This window comes from Salmo salar, chromosome ssa20 (assembly GCF_905237065.1).
Source record: "Salmo salar chromosome ssa20, Ssal_v3.1, whole genome shotgun sequence".
Classification (NCBI taxonomy): Eukaryota; Metazoa; Chordata; class Actinopteri; order Salmoniformes; family Salmonidae; genus Salmo; species Salmo salar.
This window is the reverse complement of record NC_059461.1, coordinates 19,432,429-19,452,002: the sequence shown is the minus strand read 5'-3', so window position 1 is coordinate 19,452,002 and position 19,574 is coordinate 19,432,429. Positions and strand designations below refer to the sequence as shown.

Sequence of the window (19,574 nt, the reverse complement as noted above, 5' to 3'; positions counted from 1 at the left end):
AATGGTTTCACACATGACATCCTGAGTGGTTTCTCCCATCAATACATCTGCTATCCATAACACGCCCTGGCCGTTTTGATTAAATTAAGAGATTGTTGTCGTTGAAATGTGTAACTTGTAGTTTTGCTTTAAAAAATGAAAACCAGATCCTTCCCTCCTTGGTGAACAGAGCACAGCTACTCCAGATGGGTTCAATGGCATGGGTTAGCCCAGCCCCCCATCCTCCACAGTTCAAAGCTGTCTACTTAATTCCACTAACATGGTTGGCATGTTCTGGGGGCAGGGCAGCATGGTAGAGTCTGGACCAGACTGGAGCACTCTAGGAACATCTGGTCCAAGGCTGGAGACTGAGAGCCTGCCTGGATCCCACAGCCTACAGGTCAGGCATGATAATACTCAGCCTCACAGGGCCTCTTCTGCCAGGTTTTCCCCTCATATACTCTATTAGAGAGTGACCTTGAGGAGTGAATGGGTCAGGGTACCTGTGGGACCCTCTTCAAGCATTCAGCACCTCTCAAGGGCTCTCAGCAAGACACAAAAGCACAAACCCCCTCCTGCGTAGCCCTCTCTCTTGCTGGGTAGAAAGACCAGCTATGACAGAAAGATCTGTCTCGAGCAATAACTCATTTACACCCAGTTGTCTCTGGTCATCGTGGACTGACATGCAGCTCATAACTAACTCTGAATGGTACCGTGAGGTTCTGTAGGGTTGGCCTATAATCAACAACAAAAACAGGCAAGTCATTCATTACAGAGAATTCCCTTTGGTTTTTATTTAAAGTACAATCATTACAGTGAATTCTCTGTAGTTTTTATTTAAAGTACAATCATTACAGTGAATTCTCTGTAGTTTTGATTACAGTACAACGCCTTTTGGAAGGAGATGAAAGTAATCAATGATTACAAAATGAAAGAGAAGAATAAATAGAGTTTGTCATCTGTTTATTGTCTATGTAAATCTCTGAGGTAATAAAATGGCGGGCTAAAACTAAACAGTGAGTTAGTGTGCTGCTGCTGCTGATGATGATGTGTATGATTGCAGACAGCTGGATCTAGAGGGTGCTTTCTATTTGATTATCCAGTCTTGCTGGAGCCCACTTAAATCCAATTCAACTTGAGCTCTTTAGCACACCGTCGAGCTTTGACCATCACTTATTTCATTCGCTAATGCGTTCTGTCCTAATGCCAACATACTCCACGGCATTTCACCTGCACATTCCACATACTGCTGTGTGGCCAGCCTGCAAAACATTCAAGCTGAAGCTTATATTGAATTATACAGCACATGAGACACTGGGGGGGTCTACACTATAGGCTACACACGCGCTCTCCGATTCCAAATCGTCCTGTGTGCTGATCCCCGAGTCTCAAAGGAAAAACACGACGCGATGAGTCACGCCTGATCACTCTCTTTCACCCAAAAGATCAACCGAATAGATCTGTGGACTACAACAAGCAAATAACAACCAAGCCCAAGAAGTGACAGAGCAGTTGCCTTAATGCCTTCCCATGAGTGCGTGGGCCTTATTCAAATGAAGCAGTATTCAAACACTGCTATTGATGCAAATGTTATGTTGATGGTAATGCTCAGTGGACTGTGTGTAACCTGATGGGAAGAACAAGGCTTTAAGCAGCTCGGAAGAAACACAGACAGAGACACACATTCATTAAAAAAAACATGGAACCCCCCCCCCAAAAGACAAAAATACACCATCATATAACTCCATGGGATTGGAGGTGGAGAGGAGAAAGCTACGGTAGCAGTAGACTTGGAGAGGGAGCCATAGGAATGTGACACAGTAGAGAAGTAAGAGCTCTTTTCTGTTCCTATAGTTGCAAAAGTCCTGTCACTTTGTCAGGTTTTTCAGAAATCACATTTGAAAGATTCCCGGAATCAGGAGGGAATAAGCAGGAAATCTGGAATTCTCCAACCATGATTTCTGGAAAACCTGTGGATTTTGGGAAAGTTGCCAGAATGGTAGCTTATTTGGTAAAAAAACAGACAAGAAATTTGGAGGCAGGTTCCCAGTGTCACTGTCAGTGATTCAGTCTCTCTGATGTAAGAAGCTTTTCTTTTCTGGCCAAAGGGAGCAGATGGTGAGAAAATCTCATAGTTGAATGTGTTTAGGGCGAGACGTAAACAGTGTTGTATGACAGCACTGATCTCCTCCTTGGTGGCCCAATTCCCCGACTGGTATCACTACCCAAAACCAACCTGTGATGACACCCTAGAAGCCCCCATCTGTGATGGTATCTACTGAGCCACAATGAAATGTTCAAACTACCACCCACTAGGGGGAGGAGGGGGTTGTTTTGGTGTGTTTTCATTGGGCTTCAGGCTGCGTCGCCCAGCCACTCTGTTCCGTGTTACAGACGCATATTAACTAGGTCAGTATTACATGGCAACTAGGCTTAGCTTAACCCTGTTCTGCTGCTGCCATGGCGATGCCGGCCATACGTTGCTTGCGCATGACTGGGGAATCACAATAGACTGAGCACATGTCTGTGCTGCAGCGCTGACCGCATCCTCTTTAACCACAGGGAAACAGCAGAAGTCAGAAATGCAGTCTATGGTCTCATACACACAATGCGGTGGGAGAATTAGAGTCAGGGCACACTGTCAGATCTTCAGAGAGAGAATGTTTAACAACATTAAGGGCCAAGAGTTGTGATCCATTCCAGAGCACCACTGGCTCAGGATCATACATTGGGCCAGTTATGTAACTCAGCTCAGAGTAAAGCATGGCACAATGTGCTGGCAGTCATGGCCACTGCACTCCAGCCATAAGAGCAACAAAGCCTCCCCATTGAGTCCTTGCCTCTAAAACAGCATGGGATTCTGCCACCTGCTAATGTGAGTGTTGGGTTGGTCGCCTGCAGTGGCCTGTCACTAGGCCTCATACTACACAGCACTATCCTCTTCGTTCTTCCTCCACGTCAGAGAAGGCACCCAGCTGTGCCGGTGTAGCATATACCAGGAGTGTCCTGTGACGTTTGGATTCCGATGCACCAACCTACTTCCTGCACTCTGGAGCCAACTGCATGGACCACTAGATCAAGAGGCTAACATGTCGCTTTGGAGAAAACAGTAACAGTTCATTTCAGGTGTGAGATAAGGACATCAATGCACTACGGCTCCCCCCACAGTGCTCTGCTAAACTGGTTCATGATGACATGACCCCATCAAAGGGAAGGGAGGATATTGAGAGGGATCTCCCCGGGTTCCCATTGATTGCCCTAGTAATTCTAACATGTCCAATCAAACTCACATGAAAAGGGAGAGGTGTGCGCCGGAATCCTTGAAAAGAGAGTGCTTTTTCAACTAAATATCCCAACATAAAGAAATGAAAGCACCCAAAACACATTTACACCAATGCGTGTTTTCATATTCATACAAAATGGCTCGCAATCTCTCAATTCCTTCCTGACAAGAAATATGCAAACAGAAAAAAGTATTATTGAAATTGGTTTCGGCTACTGTATTAGAGAGTGAGACTAAAGAAATGGGCGGAAACAACTGCCCCAAATCAATATTTCATTACAGACTGTGTTTCCGTTCCATAGAGGACGAGGGTGAAAGATAAATGTGCAACTTTAAAAACAGTGCCCCTAAGGATTGGCCCAAATAAACTATTGATATAACATTTATGGCGAAAGGAAGTAATTTGAGCTAGAACATGATTGTTTTTGGTAGTATATTGACATAACTGTGGAGCTAAATCAGGGTAGTGGTTTACAGAGCAGTACCACGTCATATCAGAATACAATCATTCATTTAGTTGCTAAGATACAGTAACACGAAGCCTCCTATGTCATGCTACTGTCTCTTAGCAACAGCTTGTTTTTCCCACAGGCTTGAGATTTGTCCCATTTCTATCAGACTGTGCCTGTACAGCGGTATCTGTTCGTCAAGCCCCCCCAGCCTACACAGAGAGACAGAAAGTGCAGTCGGCACTGTTTCTAATGCTCCACTCCTTATTATTTAGTATTGAGGCCCTGGATGAATCAGACGACAGGAGGGTGTCAGGAGTACGAACTGGTGCAAAACCCCATCCTGTTAGGAGGCTTCATGTTACTGATAAGACATAGCTTCTTACAGATGAGTGAATGAAAAAGTAGCAACTTCCTACCAACGTGGTCTAGTAGGCTAGGAGCCAAGCATATTCTCATTGCGATGTAGAGCTGCTACCAAAAGGAGCACATCCTTCCTATGCAAGATAAAAGCGACGACAACTGAAACTGAACATCTCATATTGGGCTTCAACCACAACAAATACCTCATCAACTTTCAATGGATTTACCATGTTCGTCTGAAGAGAACTGTGGCTATAGTTTAAGATTTATACATACATACATACATACATATTAACCTTTATTTAACTTGGTAAGTCAGTTAAGAACAAATTCTTATTTTCAATGATGGTCTAGGAACAGTGGGTTAACTGCCTTGTTCAGGGGCAGAACGACAGATTTTTACCTTGTCAGCTCAGGGATTTGATCTTGCAACCTTTCAGTTACTAGTTAAACGCTATAACCACTAAGCTACCTGCCACCTTCATTATGGCACTATACAGATCAGATATATGCTCATGCTAAACCTAGATCCGGTCAGTTCATGTCCTTGAGGAAATGTGAAGAACAAAGAGCTCAAGTTGAAATCCCAGGCATGCAGCTCTGATCCAGACGTCTGCAAGCCAATGACATCCTGGTCCTCTCCCAGGTTCCAGGCTAGAACAGATCAGTATTATGCTGTGATCTGGAACCAGTAGGTGATTAGTTTAATGCAAGCTCTCTGTTCCTGGCCATGCAATTAAATAGACCTAAGCGAAAACACACAGACACACTTACAGAGTTCCAATAGCAAATGTGATAGAATGCCAAATGGCAAAGTAAAAGATGAATATGACTGTAATACAAAAGGCTGGTGTGTCCATCAGTAAATGAGAGGCATCCTCTAAAGCAGGGCTGCCCAACCCTCTTCCTGGAGATCTACCATCCTGTGGGTTTTCAGTCCAACCCTAATTTAACACACCTGATTCTACTAATTAGCTGCTGAACAGGACCTTAACTAGCTGAAACAGATACGCTAAATTAGGGTTGGACTGAAAACCTACAGGAAAGTAGATCTCCAGGAAGAGGGTTGGGCAGCCCTGCTCTAAAGCATGAGGGAAGCTGGGGGGGGGGGGGGTCTGGGAGCCAGCTAATCTGTATAAATCACAGTGCTTACCCGCTGGGTGAGAGCTGGCCTCGCTTGGGTTAGACCACTGCTACGCTAGCTGGGTTAGCACTGGGTAGGCTCAGACTGTCTGAGCAGGATCATATTATGTGGGCTAGTGTTACTGCGTGAGGGCAGGCTACGCCATACGCTCCTGCCCTCAGAATAACCCCCTGGCCTAGCTGCCCCTTCACCTGCTCCTCAATGGATCTATACTCTACTCATTCAGTTTTTGTGGTAAATGAGGGAATGAGGTTTTCTCCCTGAATTTGAATCCTACAGCTTGAGCCCCATGTACATTCCTACATGAATGTACAAAATGTTTGTCATAAACTTAATTTGGCACAATAAAACAAACTGTTATCTACCTGCTTGCTGTATGTTGACAGTTGATTCACTGCCACTGGGCATTAGAAACATCACAAGGATGTTCACTCAGCATTCTGACCAGACACATTCCTTTCAACGGTTCAGAAACCAAAACACGACAGCTATTTTTAGCGTGTTCCTAAGCCAAACAAGCTGCCTCTCTCCAAGTCACACTCTTTCTGACACTGTACGGCTGTATCTGGGGCAGTGCGTTGTTTAGCTCAGGATATGAGAACCAACCGAGGTCTGGCGAACCAACTGTCTCTCGTTACAAAGGCCAGGGGGATGGTGGCCTGGTCGGCCAGGCTGCTGAACAAGACCAGGAAGAGAATGACTCCACAAGATGGCTCCAGTATATCATAAACACTAGAGATGTGAAGCTGCTCTAACTCTACAACATCCTGTGTGACAAGTTCATGTATATTTCAGAGCAGTATCTTTTATGCACAACAGTGTCTGCTAAAATCAGTCATTCAAACAGTTTTTATACATTGCGATTTCTAAAACGACATCTCCCTGAGCTTTCGCCAAAAGATGCAGTAGATATGGACATTGATTCTGGTTTGGTAGGTAGTACGCTCTGCTGAATGTATGGTGTTTAATTCCCAGTGCCATTAGTGCACAGAGGAAGCCAGTGCTCTTACCTGTCGCATAGGTGGTTGACAGCGCCGTAGGAGTCACAGCCGCAGGGCATGCAGCCGGTGGTGCCATTGGTGAAGTGTCCTTCCTCACAGTACTCACACAGCAGCCCAGCGTACCCTGGCATGCAGACACACTGGCCTGTTTTCTTGTCACAGTCATCCACGTCTAGAACACCCTCGCTGCTGCAGTTACACAGAGACTCTGCAGGGACAGAGAGGAAGAGAGAGGGGGAGATTGTTATGATACGGCACCACTAGGATATTCTGTACACACACACATATACTATGAGAAGTGTCAGATTTGGATGACCGTGTAGACACTGCTGTGTGGGCATGTATTATTTATTTGAGCTCAGGTATGATGAGCATGGAGTCTGAGTGTTCCTTCCACCTTTCTCCAGTCTGTTTCCAAGAGAGAGATGGCAGGGGTGGAGGGTGGCGCAGAAAATGAGGAGGTAGGATAGAGACCGACTGTTGACGCATGAGACTATTGCGTTTCTCCCCGGGAGACAAATGTGAAATAGTAAAAACTGCCTCATGTCATGCATAGGAAATACCAGGCTGCTATTGGTGTGCTGTTGAGCACATGTGGGCTGTTCTTACAGGAGAGGAGACCGGTTGCTGCTACTCACACAGCCTAATTTACAAGAATGATGTGGGAGGCAGGGCGGCTGCACTCTTTCATACCATAAACCATTATACAATACTGTACATTGAAAGCTGAGAACAAAAAATAAAAAAGGTTTGAGGAATAATGTTAATTGCCGAATATGTGTCATATTATGCACATGACTAGAGCAAACGAACAGTTGAAAAGCCATAGTGTGTTGACAAGGTTGCTTGTCCTTACAAGTCCACGTAGGAGGTTGAAATTGAAACAAATGGGTGTTGAAGTAAAACAGTGTGTCCTATGAGCCAATATGGTATTGTGCTGTGTTTTGCTATTAGCACAGTACTGTATGTTTCAGTGCAGTGAGATAGGAAGGGTTTGACCTTAACATAGTAACTTTTGTCCAACATTACTGCTCTAAACATTCAGAACACATCGTTGTGCGTTTGTTGTGCTGTCTTCTCAGACGTCGGCATGGCCATTAGAGGGGATTTAATGTCATTTTCTGCAACAGTAGCGTCCTCAGATCAGCGCTCTCCATCTCTGGCCATTGTTCCAGCTTTATGTAACAGTGAAAGGGCATGGTTATGCAAGCCTGGAGAGCACTGTCAGCTTTCTATTTGTTCAATGAAGCCATCTTCCCTGCACAACCCCTCAGACTGTGTGAGATCCTGGGCCGTGTAGCTGCCTATCTTGCTCGATTGGGCGTACGAACGCACAAGGTTTCACTCTGTTGTATTAGATTTGACCCAAACCTGTAGTTTTTAAGTTAGGCCAATAAGTGTCTTTGCCATATTGTCTTGCTGTATTAAGGCTACTACAAGCTTCACTCCACTGATCTACGTGCGTGCACATGGGTGGAGTGGGATTTTGGGAAGGCAAGGAAGAGTTGCCTTCCATTGCTAAGTAGTTGCACAGATCGAACAATGAGCCAGATGTTTCACCAGCTGTATAAACTTGAAGCATCCAGTTGGCACTTTTAGAGGGGTGGCAGGTAGCCTAGTGGTTAATGCGTTGGACTAGTAACCGAAAGGTTGCAAGATTGAATCCCCGAGCTGACAAGGTAAAAATCTGTCGTTCTGCCCCTGAACACGGCAGTTAACCCACTGTTCCTAGGTCGTCATTGAAAATAAGAATTTGTTCTTAACTGACTTGCCTAGTTAAATAAAGGTAAAATAAAAAATACAAATTTCCACTTACCAACAAATATGGTGATGAGAGGAAGCCCTGTGAGAGAAGGATGGATTTTGGCATACATTTCTTTCGCAGTTGAAACATTAGAACTCAATACAAATGAATTAAAAATGAAAAGATGACTTGTCTTGAGTCAATAAGTATTAATGCCCTTTGCAAGCCTAAATAAGTCCAGGACTAAAAATGTGCTTAACAACTTACATAATAAGTTGCATGGACTCACTCTGTGTGCAATAGTGTTTCAAAATGATTTTTGAATGACTACCTCATCTCTGTACAAAACAGATACAATTATTTGTAAGGTCCCTCAGTTGAGCAGTGAATTTCAAACACAGATTCAACCACAAAGACCAGGGAGGTTTTCCAATACCTTGCAAAGAAGGGCACCTATTGGTAGATGTGTTTAAAAAAAACATTGAATATCCCTCAGAGCATGATTACATTATTAATTACACTTTGGATGGATTATTGTTGTATTTGTATTTATTATGGATCCCCATTAGCTGCTGCCAAATCAGCAGCTACTCTTCCTGGGGTCCATCAAAATTAAAGCAGTTTATACAATTTTAAAAACATTACAATACATTCACAGATTTCACAACACACTGTGTGCCCTCAGGCCCCTACTCCACCACTACCACATATCTACAGTACTAAATCCATGTGTATGTATAGTGCATATGATACTGTGTGTGTATGCATGTGTCTGTGCCAATGTTTGTGTTGCTTCACAGTCCCCGCTGTTCCATAAGGTGTTTTTAATCTGTTTTTTAAATCAAATTTTACTGCTTGTGTCAGTTACTTGATGTGGAATAGAGTTCCATGTAGTCATGGCTCTATGTAGTACTTTGTGCCTCCCATAGTCTGTTCTGGACTTGGGGACTGTGAAGAGACCTCTTGTGGCACGTCTTGTGGGGTATGCATGGGTGTCCGGGCAGTGTGCCAGTAGTTTAGACAGACAGCTCGGTGCATTCAACATGTCAATACCTCTCGTAAATAAAAGTAGTGATGAAGTCAATCTTTCCTTCACTTTCAGCCAGGAGAAATTGACCTACATATTATTAATATTAGCTCTCTGTGTGCATCCAAGGGATGCCCTGTTCTGAACCAATTGCAATTTCCCTAAGTCCTTTTTTGTGGCACCTGACCACATGACTGAACAGTAGTCAAGGTGCGACAAAACTAGGGCCTGTAGGACCTGCCTTGTTGATAGTGTTGTTAAGAAGGCAGATCACCGCTTTATTATAGACAGACTTCTCCCCATCTTAGCTACTACTGCATCAATATGTTTTGACCATGACAGTTTACAATCTAGGGTTACTCCAAGCAGTTTAGTCTTCTCAACTTGCTCGCTCAATTTCCACATGATTTATTACAATATTTATTTGAGGTTTAGTGAGTGTTTTGTTCCAAATACAATACTTTTAGTTTTATAAATATTTAGGGCTAACTTATTACTTGCCACCCACTCTGAAACTAACTGCAGCTCTTTGTTGAGTGTTGCAGTCATTTCAGTCGCTGTAGTAGCTGACGTGTATAGTGTTGAGTCATCCTCATACATAGACACTCTGGCTTTACTCAAAGTCAGTGGCATGTCGTTAGTAAAAATTAAAAAAAGCAATGGCCCTAAAACGCTACCTGATTCTAACTAGATTATATTTGAGAGGCTTCCATTAACTTTAAGGTATAGGGGGCAGTATTTTTATTTTCGGATGAAAAGCGTGCCCAGAGTAAACTGCCTAATACTCGGGCCCAGAGTCAAATATTTGCATATTATTAGTAGATTTAGATAGAAAACACTCTGAAGTTTCTAAAACTGTTTGAATGATGTCTGAGTATAACAGAACTCATATGGCAGGCAAAAACCTGAGAAAAATCCAACCAGGAAGTGGGAAATCTGAGAATTGTAGTTCTTCTTTTGAATCCCTATCGAAACTACAGTGTCTGTGGGGTCACGTTGCACTTCCTAAGGCTTCCATTGGCTGTCAACAGCCTTTAGAAACGCGTTTCATCCTTTTCCTGTTACTGGGCAGAAAATAGGAGCTCAGTCAATGAGTGGACTGCCTGGGACCAGTGAGTTGTTTACTGCGCGGGCACGTTTGGCGCGCCGCTCCTTCTTTTTCCTCTGTAATGAATACGCTATTGTCCGGTTGGAATATTATCGACGTTTTATGTTAAAAAGACCCTAAGGATTGATTGTAAACAACGTTTGACATGTTTCTACGAACGGTAATGGAACTATTTGACTTTGTGTCTGGATTTACACTCGCGCATTATGCCTTTGGATAGTGATCTGAACGCACGAACAAAACGGAGGTATTTGGACATAAATATGGAGTATTTCAAACAAAAAGAACATTTCTTGTGGAAGTAGGAGTCCTGGGAGTGCATTCTGACAAAGATCAGCAAAGGTAAGAGCATATTTATAATACTAATTCTGAGTTTAGTTGACCCCAGAACTTGGCAGGTATCTGTATAGCTTGCTTTGATGGTTGAGCTATGTACTCAGAATAGTGAAAAATGTGCTTTCTCCGTAAAGCTATTTTAAAATCTGACACAGCGGTTGCATTAAGGACAAGTATATCTATAAAATTCTTTCAATAACTGTTGTAAATTTTATCAACATTTATGATGAGTATTTTTGTAAATTGATGTGCTCATTCACCAGGAGTTTTGGTGGGAATACATTTTCTGAACAACACGCGCCAATGTAAAATGGGGTTTTTGGATATAAATATGAACTTTACCGAGCAAAACATACATGTATTGTGTAACATGAAGTCCTATGAGTGCCATCTGATGAAGATCATCAAAGGTTAGTGAATATTTTAGCTGTATTTTTGGTTTTTGTGATGCATGTCCTTGCTTGGAAAATGGCTGTGTAGTTTTTCTTGTGAAGTTTATGTCCTAACATAATCTAATTTTATGCTTTCGCTGTAAAGCCTTTTTGAAATCGGACAATGTGGTTAGATTAACGAGAAGTTTATCTTTAAAATGGTGTAAAATAGTTGATTGTTTGAGAAAATGAAATTGAGATTTTTGCTGTTTTGTATTTCGCGCCATGCTATTTCACTGGCTGTTGATAGTGTGTACCGCAGCCCATAGAAGTTAAAGAACACCCTCTGTGTTCTGTTAGACAAGTAACTCTTTATCCACATTATAGCAGGGGGTGTAAAGCCATAACACAAGTTTTCCCAGCAGCAGACTATGATCAATAATGTCAAAAGCTTCACTGAAGTCTAACAAGACAGCTCCCACAATCATTTTATCATCAATATCTCTCAGCCAATCATCAGTCATTTGTGTAAGTGCTGTGCTTGCTGAGTGTCCTTCCCTATAAGCATGCTGAAATTCTGTTGTCAATTTGTTTACTGTAAAATAGCATTGTATCTGGTCAAACACAATTTTTTCCAGAAGTTTACTAAGGGTTGGTAACAGGCTGATTAGTCGGCTATTTAGCCAGTAAAGGGGGCTTTACTATTCTTGTGTAGCGGAATGACTTTAGGTTCCCTCCAGGCCTGAGGGCACACGCTCTCTAGTAGGCTTAAATTGAAGATGTGGCAAATAGGAGTGGCAATATCGTCTGCTATTATCCTCAGTAATTTTCCATCCAGATTGTCAGACCCCAGTGGCTTATTGTTGATAGACAACAATAATTGTTTCACCTCTTCCACACTGACTTTATGGAATTCAAAAGTACAATTCTTGTCTTTCATAATTTGGTCCGATATACTTGGATGTGTGGTGTCAGCGTTTGTTGCTGGCATGTCATCCCTAAGTTTGCTTATCGTGCCAATGAAAAAGTCATTAAAGTAGTTTGCAATATCAGTGGGATTTGTAATGAATGAGCCATCTGATTCAATGAATGAAGGAGCCGAGTTGGCTTTTTCCCCAAAAATGTCATTTAAGGTGCCCCAAAGATTTTTACTATCATTTCTTTGTTTCATAGGTGTAGTATTTTTATTTAGTTTAGTCACATGATTTCTTAATTTGCAGTATGTTTGCCAATCAGTTGGGCTGCCAGACTTAATTGCCATACCTTTTGCCTCATCCCTCTCAACCATACAATTTTTCAATTCTTCATCAATCCAAGGGGATTTAACCAGTTTTTACAGTAATTTTCTTAATGGGTGCGTGCTTATTAGTAACTGGAATAAGTAGTTTCATAAATGTGTCAAGTGCATCATCTGGTTGCTCCTCATTACACACCACAGACCAGCAAATATTCTTTACATCATCAACATATGCATCACTACAAAATCACCACATTATACACTATATTAGGCCCAGCATTTAGAACTTTGGTTTTCCTAGATATGGCTATTATATTGTGATCACTACATCCTATGGATTTGGATACTGCTTTAAAGCAAATATCTGCAGCGTTAGTAAAGATGTGATCGATAGATTGCTGATTTAATTCCTGTGCTGTTTGTAACTACCCTGGTAGGTTGACTGACAACATGATCCAGGTTGCAGGCACTGGTTACAGTTTGAAGTTTCTTCCTGTGTGGGCAGCTTGATATTTTAAATCACCCAGAAAATATACGTCTCTGTTGATATCACATACATTATCAAGCATTTCACACATATTATACAGATACTGACTGTTAGAACTTGGTGGTCTATAGCAGCTTCCCACAAGAATGGGCTTTAGGTGAGGCAGATGAACCTGTAGCCATATTACTTCAACAGTATTTAACATTAGATCGTAAGCTTTACAGGAATGTGGTTCTGAATATACAGTCGTGGCCAACAGTTTTGAGAATGACACAAATATTAATTTCCACAAAGTTTGCTGCTTCAGTGTCTTTAGATATTTTTGTCAGATGTTACTATGGAATACTGAAGTATAATTACAAGCATTTCTTAAGTGTCAAAGGCTTTTATTGACAATTACATGAAGTTGATGCAAAGAGTCAATATTTGCAGTGCTGACCCTTCTTTTTCAAGACCTCTCTAATCCGCCCTGGTATGCTGTCACACCCTGACCTTAGAGATCCTTTTTATTCAATATTTTGGTTAGGTCAGGGTGTGAATAGCGTGGGTACTCTAGTTTTGTATTTCTATGTTGGCCTGGTATGGTTCCCAATCACAGGCAGCTGTATCTCGTTGTCTCTGATTGGGGATCATATTTAGGCAGCCTTTTCCCACCTGTTGTTTGTGGGATCTTATTTTGAGTCAGTGCATGTTGCACCTCTGTCGTCACGGTTTGTTGGTTGTTTCTTTTTTCCTTGTTGTTAGTTGTAAAGTTTCACTAAAATAAAATGTGGAACTCAGAGCACGCTGCGCCTTGGTCCTTCTCTACACACAATCATGACACATGCTGTCAATTAACTTCTGGGCCACATCCCGACTGATGGCAGCCCATTCTTGCATAATCAATGATTGGAATTTGTGGGGATTTTGTTTGTCCACCCGCCTCTTGAGGATGGACCACAAGTTCTCAATGGGATTAAGGTCTGGGGGGTTTCCTGGCCATGGACCCAAAACATTGATGTTTTGTTTCCCAAGCCACTTAGTTATCACTTTTGCCTTATGGGAAGGTGCTCCATCATGCTGGAAAAGGCATTGTTCGTCACCAAACTGTTCCTGGATGGTTGGGAGAAGTTGCTCTCGGAGGATGTGTTGGTACCATTCTTTATTCATGGCTGTGTTCTTAGGCAAAATTGTGATTGAGCCCACTCCCTTGGCTGAGAAGCAACCCCACACATGAATGGTCTCAGGATGCTTTACTGTTGGCATGACACAGGACTGATGGTAGCGCTCACCTTGTCTTTTCCGGACAAGCTTTTTTTCCGGATGCCACAAACAATCGGAAAGGGGATTCATCAGAGAAAATGACTTTACCCCAGTCCTCAGCAGTCCAATCCCTGTACCTTTTGCAGAATATCAGTCTGTCCCTGATGTTTTTCCTGGAGAGAAGTGGCTTCTTTACTGCCCTTCTTGACACCAGGCCATCCTCCAAAAGTCTTCGCCTCACTGTGCGTGCAGATGAACTCACACCTGCCTGCTGCCATTCCTGAGCAAGCTCTGTACTGGTGGTGCCCCGATCCCGCAGCTGAATCAACTTTAGGAGACGTCCTGGCGCTTGCTGGACTTTCTTGGGCGCCCTGAAGCCTTCTTCACAACAATTGAACCTCTCTCCTTGAAGTTCTTGATGATCCAATAAATGGATGATTTAGGTGCAATCTTACTGGCAGCAATATTCTTGCCTGTGAAGCCCTTTTTGTGCAAAGCAATGATTGCAGGTAACCATGGTTGACAGAGGAAGAACAATGATTCCAAGCACCACCTTAATTTTGAAGCTTCCAGTCTGTTATTCAAACTCAATCAGCATGACAGAGTGATGTCCAGCCTTGTCCTCGTCAACACTCACACCTGTGTTAGCGAGAGAATCACTGACATGATGTCAGCTGGTCCTTTTGTGGCAGGGCTGAAATGCAGTGGAAATATTTTTTGGGGATTCAGTTCATTTGCATGGCTAAGAGGGACTTTGCAGTTAATTGCAATTAATCTGATCACTCTTCATAACATTCTGGAGTGTATGCAAATTGCCATCATACAAACTGAGGCAGCAGACTTTGAAAATGTATATTTGTGTTTTTCTCAACTTTTGGCCACGACTGTAGACCGCAACACCGCCTCCGTTGGCATTTCTGTCTTTTTGGTAGATGTTATAACCATGTATTGCTACCACTATCATCCAAGGTATAATCTAAGTGAGTTTCAGAGATAATCGGAATATGAATGTCATCTGTTACAAGCAAGTTATTGACTTCATGGACCTTGTTTCTTAGGCTACATATGTTAATATGGGCTATTTTTAGCACTTTTCTGGGTTGCTTTACTGGGAAGCTTATCAGAGGTAGACTTACTCATGTTATTTACATTGGAGCTGATAGTGCAGGGTGAGCTGCATAAAGTGGTCTTCCTAATATTGCACACCGCCTCAGTGCTAACAGTGTAACTCTGGTTTATAGGCTCATGATTACTGCTTACAATAGCTGTAGGATAAACAGATGTATTCGGTGAAATTAAGGGTACATAAATTAAATTACCTACATTTGTGTTCGCCAATGCCCCTAAGATCATGTACATTTGATGCAGCATTATGATGACTCATTCTCACAATGGTAGGGATTAACTGAGCTGGTCTTGGATCATTTACCAGTCATTGTTTCAACGTAGCCTTGAAATGCATGGACAGAGTCCAGGAGCCAAGATGATTTGGATGGACTCCGTCATTCCTGTAGAGCATCTTCCGTTTCCAGAAAGTGTCAATAAAAGTGACTCCAGCAGAGCTACAGTAGTCTTTTAGCAAGATGTGTAATCCAGCAGTCTACTGAATCTTTCACACCCGCGGCCCAACGATAGTACTGGACCTGAAATTATTGGCAGTTTTTTTTTAGTATTTTAATGCTAAAATCATTTTTTTAAATTCAATTTACAAATGTTCTGAGCTAGCCCTCCTGATGTCGTTTGACCCCACATGGACTACGACAGTGTCAGCTCCCGGCATCTGTGGTAGAACAGTCGGAAGCAGCCTTGTTATGTCCTGTTCTCGTGCTCCTGTGTAGAACAGGGTTTTTGCCTTGGGGACCGAGATGTTTTTCACCATAGAGCTGCCTATGATGACAGTTGGTGATGTTGAATGGGCCGGTCTCTCAGGTAGCCTCACGGTCTGGTGAGACTGGGAGCTCTGAGGATCTGAACCCGAGATAGAAGCCACCGGAGAGGGAGATAGAGCCGAGGACAAAGACGCAGGTACCTCTGGATCCAGGGCGGCAAAGCTGGTTCTGGTCTGTGTCAGTTCCAGGCTCAACATCTCCATGGAGACCCCCATTGCCAGAGGTCGCCTTCTTCGACTTCCACGGCGAGTGATGTTCCTACATGGCTGGTTGGTTGGGTCAAGATCAGCTCCATTCTCCAGGGAAGGGGGAGACCCCTTCGGGGATGGAACCCTGCTTTGCAACGGCCAGTCGGCTATGGAAAGCCGACACAGCGGCGAAACTTCCACCAGACCAGAGCGGCATCCAGCTACTGGGGTGGAAGAAAAATTTAAAAGTAGGTGGGCGTGGGTTCCCCACTAGCTTATGTAGGTTTGCTACTTGCTTGCTAAAAGTAGCTACTTCACTCCTGTAGTCCTCCGCAAGCAAGCAGTTGCTACATTGAAAGTCAGCGTGGTCCACATTCTCCCGGAACAAAGCAAAGTAAACGCAGCTCCTGCAATGCTGGAAATGTTCAATAGCGGCCTCCATTTGAGACCGCCGAGCCAGCTAGGCTAGCTGGGCTTTTGCGTCTCTCCCCCTATACAGAATCTGGCAGGACCCCGGGACAGATAGCAGCACTCACAGCAATTTATCCCAACACAGCCGCGGGATTCAAAATAAAATAACAGTATATAAAAACACTGTCAGCTTTTAAACCGAGGTCTTTAGTTCCGGTTTCAGTTTCGGCGTTCGACAGCATTCAACAACAACAAACATAGGTGTGTTGAACCTGCCTGTGGTTGCGGTGGGGATATGTATGAATACACCCAGTCACTACAAAAATACAGGTGTCCTCCCTAACTCAGTTGCCGGAGAGGAAGGAAACCGCTCAGGAATTACACCATGAGGCCAATAGTGACTTTAAAATTGAATAGCTGTGAAAGGATAAAACTGAGAATGGATCAACAACATTGTAGTTCTCCGCAATACTAACCTAGTTGGCAGAGTGAAAAGGAAGCCTGTACAGAATAAAAAAATACTCCAAACCATGCATCCTGTTTGCAACAAGGCACTAAAGTAATACTGAAAAAAATGTAGCAAAGCAATTAACTTTTTGTCCTGAATACAAAGTATTATGTTTGGGGCAAATCCAATACAACACATTACTGAGTACCACTCTTCACTTTCAAGCATAGTGGTGGCTGCATTAAGTTATGGGTATGCTTGTAATCTTTAAGGAGTTTTTCAGGATAAAAAAGAAACCGAATGGTGCTAAGTACAGGCAAAATCCTAGAGGAAAACCTGGTTCAGTCTGCTTTCCACCAGACACTGGGAGCTGAATTCTCCTTTCAGCAAGACAATAACCCAAAACACAAGGCCAAATAGACACTACAGTTCAGTGGAGGCTGGTGGGAGGAGCTATAAGAGGACGTGCTCATTGTAATGACTGAAATGGAATAAATGGAATGGAGTCAAACGTGTTTTCCATGTGTTTGATACCGTTCGATTTATTCCATTCCAGCCATTACTATGAGCTCGTCCTCCTATAGCTCCTCCCACCAGCCTCTACTGCTGGAGTAGCTTACCAAGACCACATTAAAATGTTCCTGAGTGGCCTAGTTACAGTTTTGACTTAAATCGGTTTAAAAATCTATGGCAAGACTTGAAAATGACCATCTAGCCCTGGTATCCTGGAAGGATATTGACCTCATCCCATCAGTAGAGGATGCCTGGTTATTTTTTTTTAAAATGCCTTCCTCTCCATCTTAAATAAGCATGCCCCTTTCAAGAAATTTAGAACCAGGAACAGATATAGCCCTTGGTTCTCCCCAGACCTGACTGCCCTTAACCAACACAAAAATATCCTGTGGCGTTCTGCATTAGCATCGAACTGCCCCCGCGATATGCAACTTTTTAGGGAAGTTAGAAACCAATACACACAGGCAGTTAGAAACGCCAAGGCTAGCTTTTTCAAACAGAAATTCGCTTCGTGCAACTCCAACTCTAAAAAGTTCATGGACTTTACAATGTCCCAGGAGAATAAGAACACCTCCTCCCAACTGCCCACTGCACTGAGGATAGGAAACTCTGTCACCACCGATAAGCCCACTATAATTGAGAATTTCAACAAGCATTTTTCTACGGCTGGCCATGCTTTCCACCTAACTACCCCTACTGCATTCAACAGCACTGCACCCCCCACAGCTACTCGCCCAAGCCTCCCCCATTTCTCCTTCTCCCAAATCCATTCAGCTGATGTTCTGAAAGAGCTGCAAAATCTGGACCCCTACAAATCAGCTGGGCTTGACAATCTGGACCCTTTCTTTCTAAAATTATCTGCCTAAATTATTGCAACCCCTATTACTAGCCTGTTCAACCTCTCGTGTCGTCTGAGATTCCCATAGATTGGAAAGCAGCTGCTGTCATCCCCCTCTTCAAAGGAGGTGACACTCTTGACCCAAATTGCTACAGACCTATATCCATCCTACCCTGCCTTTCTAAGGTCTTCGAAAGCCAAGTTAACAAACAGATTACCGACCATTTCGAATCCCACCGCACCCTCTCCGCTATGCAATCTGGTTTCAGAGCTGGTCATGGGTGCACCTCAGCCACGCTCAAGGTCCTAAACGACATCGTAACCGCCATCGATAAGAAACAATACTGTGCTGCCGTATTCATTGACCTGGCCAAAGCTTTTGACTCTGTTAATCACCACATCCTCATCGGCAGACTCAGTAGCCTTGGTTTCTCAAACGATTGCGTCGCCTGGTTCACCAACTACTTCTCTGACAGAGTTCAGTGTGTCAAATCGGAGGGCCTACTGTCTGGACCTCTGGCAGTCTCTATGGGGGTACCACAGGGTTCAATTCTTGGGCCAACTCTTTTCTCTGTATACATAAATGATGTCGCTCTTGCTGCTGGTGAATCTCTGATCCACCTCTACGCAGACGACACCATTCTGTACACTTCTGGCCCTTCTTTGGACACTGTGTTAACAACCCTCCAGACGAGCTTCAATGCCATTCAACTCTCCTTCCGTGGTCTCCAACTGCTCCTAAACACAAGTAAAACTAAATGCATGCTCTTCAACCGATCGCTGCCTGCACCTGCCCGCCTGTCCAGCATCACTTCTCTGGACGGTTCTAACTTAGAATTTGTGGACAACTACAAATACCTAGGTGTCTGGTTAGACTAAACTCTCCTTCCAGACTCACATCAATCATCTCTAATCCAAAGTGAAATCTCGAATTGGCTTCCTATTTCGCAACAAAGCATCCTTCACTCATGCTGCCAAACATACCCTCGTAAAACTGACCATCCTACCAATCCTCGACTTCGGCGATGTCATTTACAAAATAGCTTCCAATACCCTACTCAACATGCTGGATGCAGTCTATCACAGTGCCATCCGTTTTGTCACCAAAGCCCCATATACTACCCACCACTGCGACCTGTACGCTCTCGTTGGCTGGCCTTCGCTTCATAATCGTCGCCAAACACATTGGCTCCAGGTCATCTACAAGACCCTGCTAGGTAAAGTCCCCCCTTATCTCCGCTCACTGGTCACCATAGCAGCACCCACCTGTAGCACGCGCTCCAGCAGGTATATCTCTCTGGTCACCCCTAAAGCCAACTCCTCCTTTGGTCGTCTCTCCTTCCAGTTCTCTGCTGCCAATGACTGGAACGAACTACAAAAATCTCTGAAACTGGAAACACTTATCTCCCTCACTAGCTTTAAGCACCAGCTGTCAGAGCAGCTCACAGATCACTGCACCTGTACATAGCCCATCTATAATTTAGCCCAAACTACTACCTCTTCCCCTACTGTATTT

The 19,574-nt window shown here is 43.5% G+C and overlaps 2 protein-coding genes across 4 annotated transcripts in view; one reads left to right on the top strand and one right to left on the bottom strand.

Annotated features, from left to right (window-relative positions):
* The window catches only part of LOC106579979 (serine/threonine-protein phosphatase 6 catalytic subunit), a 47,717-nt gene that overhangs the window by 14,830 nt on the left and 13,313 nt on the right, over positions 1-19,574 (top strand). The gene's annotated exons all lie outside the window — the stretch shown is intronic.
* LOC106579978 (multiple epidermal growth factor-like domains protein 9) overlaps positions 1-19,574 on the bottom strand; it is a 36,095-nt gene that overhangs the window by 10,726 nt on the left and 5,795 nt on the right. For 2 of the 3 annotated variants that reach the window (XM_045703028.1, XM_045703027.1), the window contains exons 2-3: positions 8,036-8,062; positions 6,229-6,427 (exon numbers count right to left, since the gene is read on the bottom strand). In XM_045703028.1, the coding sequence (XP_045558984.1) occupies positions 6,229-6,427; positions 8,036-8,062 (226 nt within the window). The remainder of the gene's footprint in view (positions 1-6,228; positions 6,428-8,035; positions 8,063-19,574) is intronic. The other variant, XM_014160459.2, reaches the window with a different exon arrangement.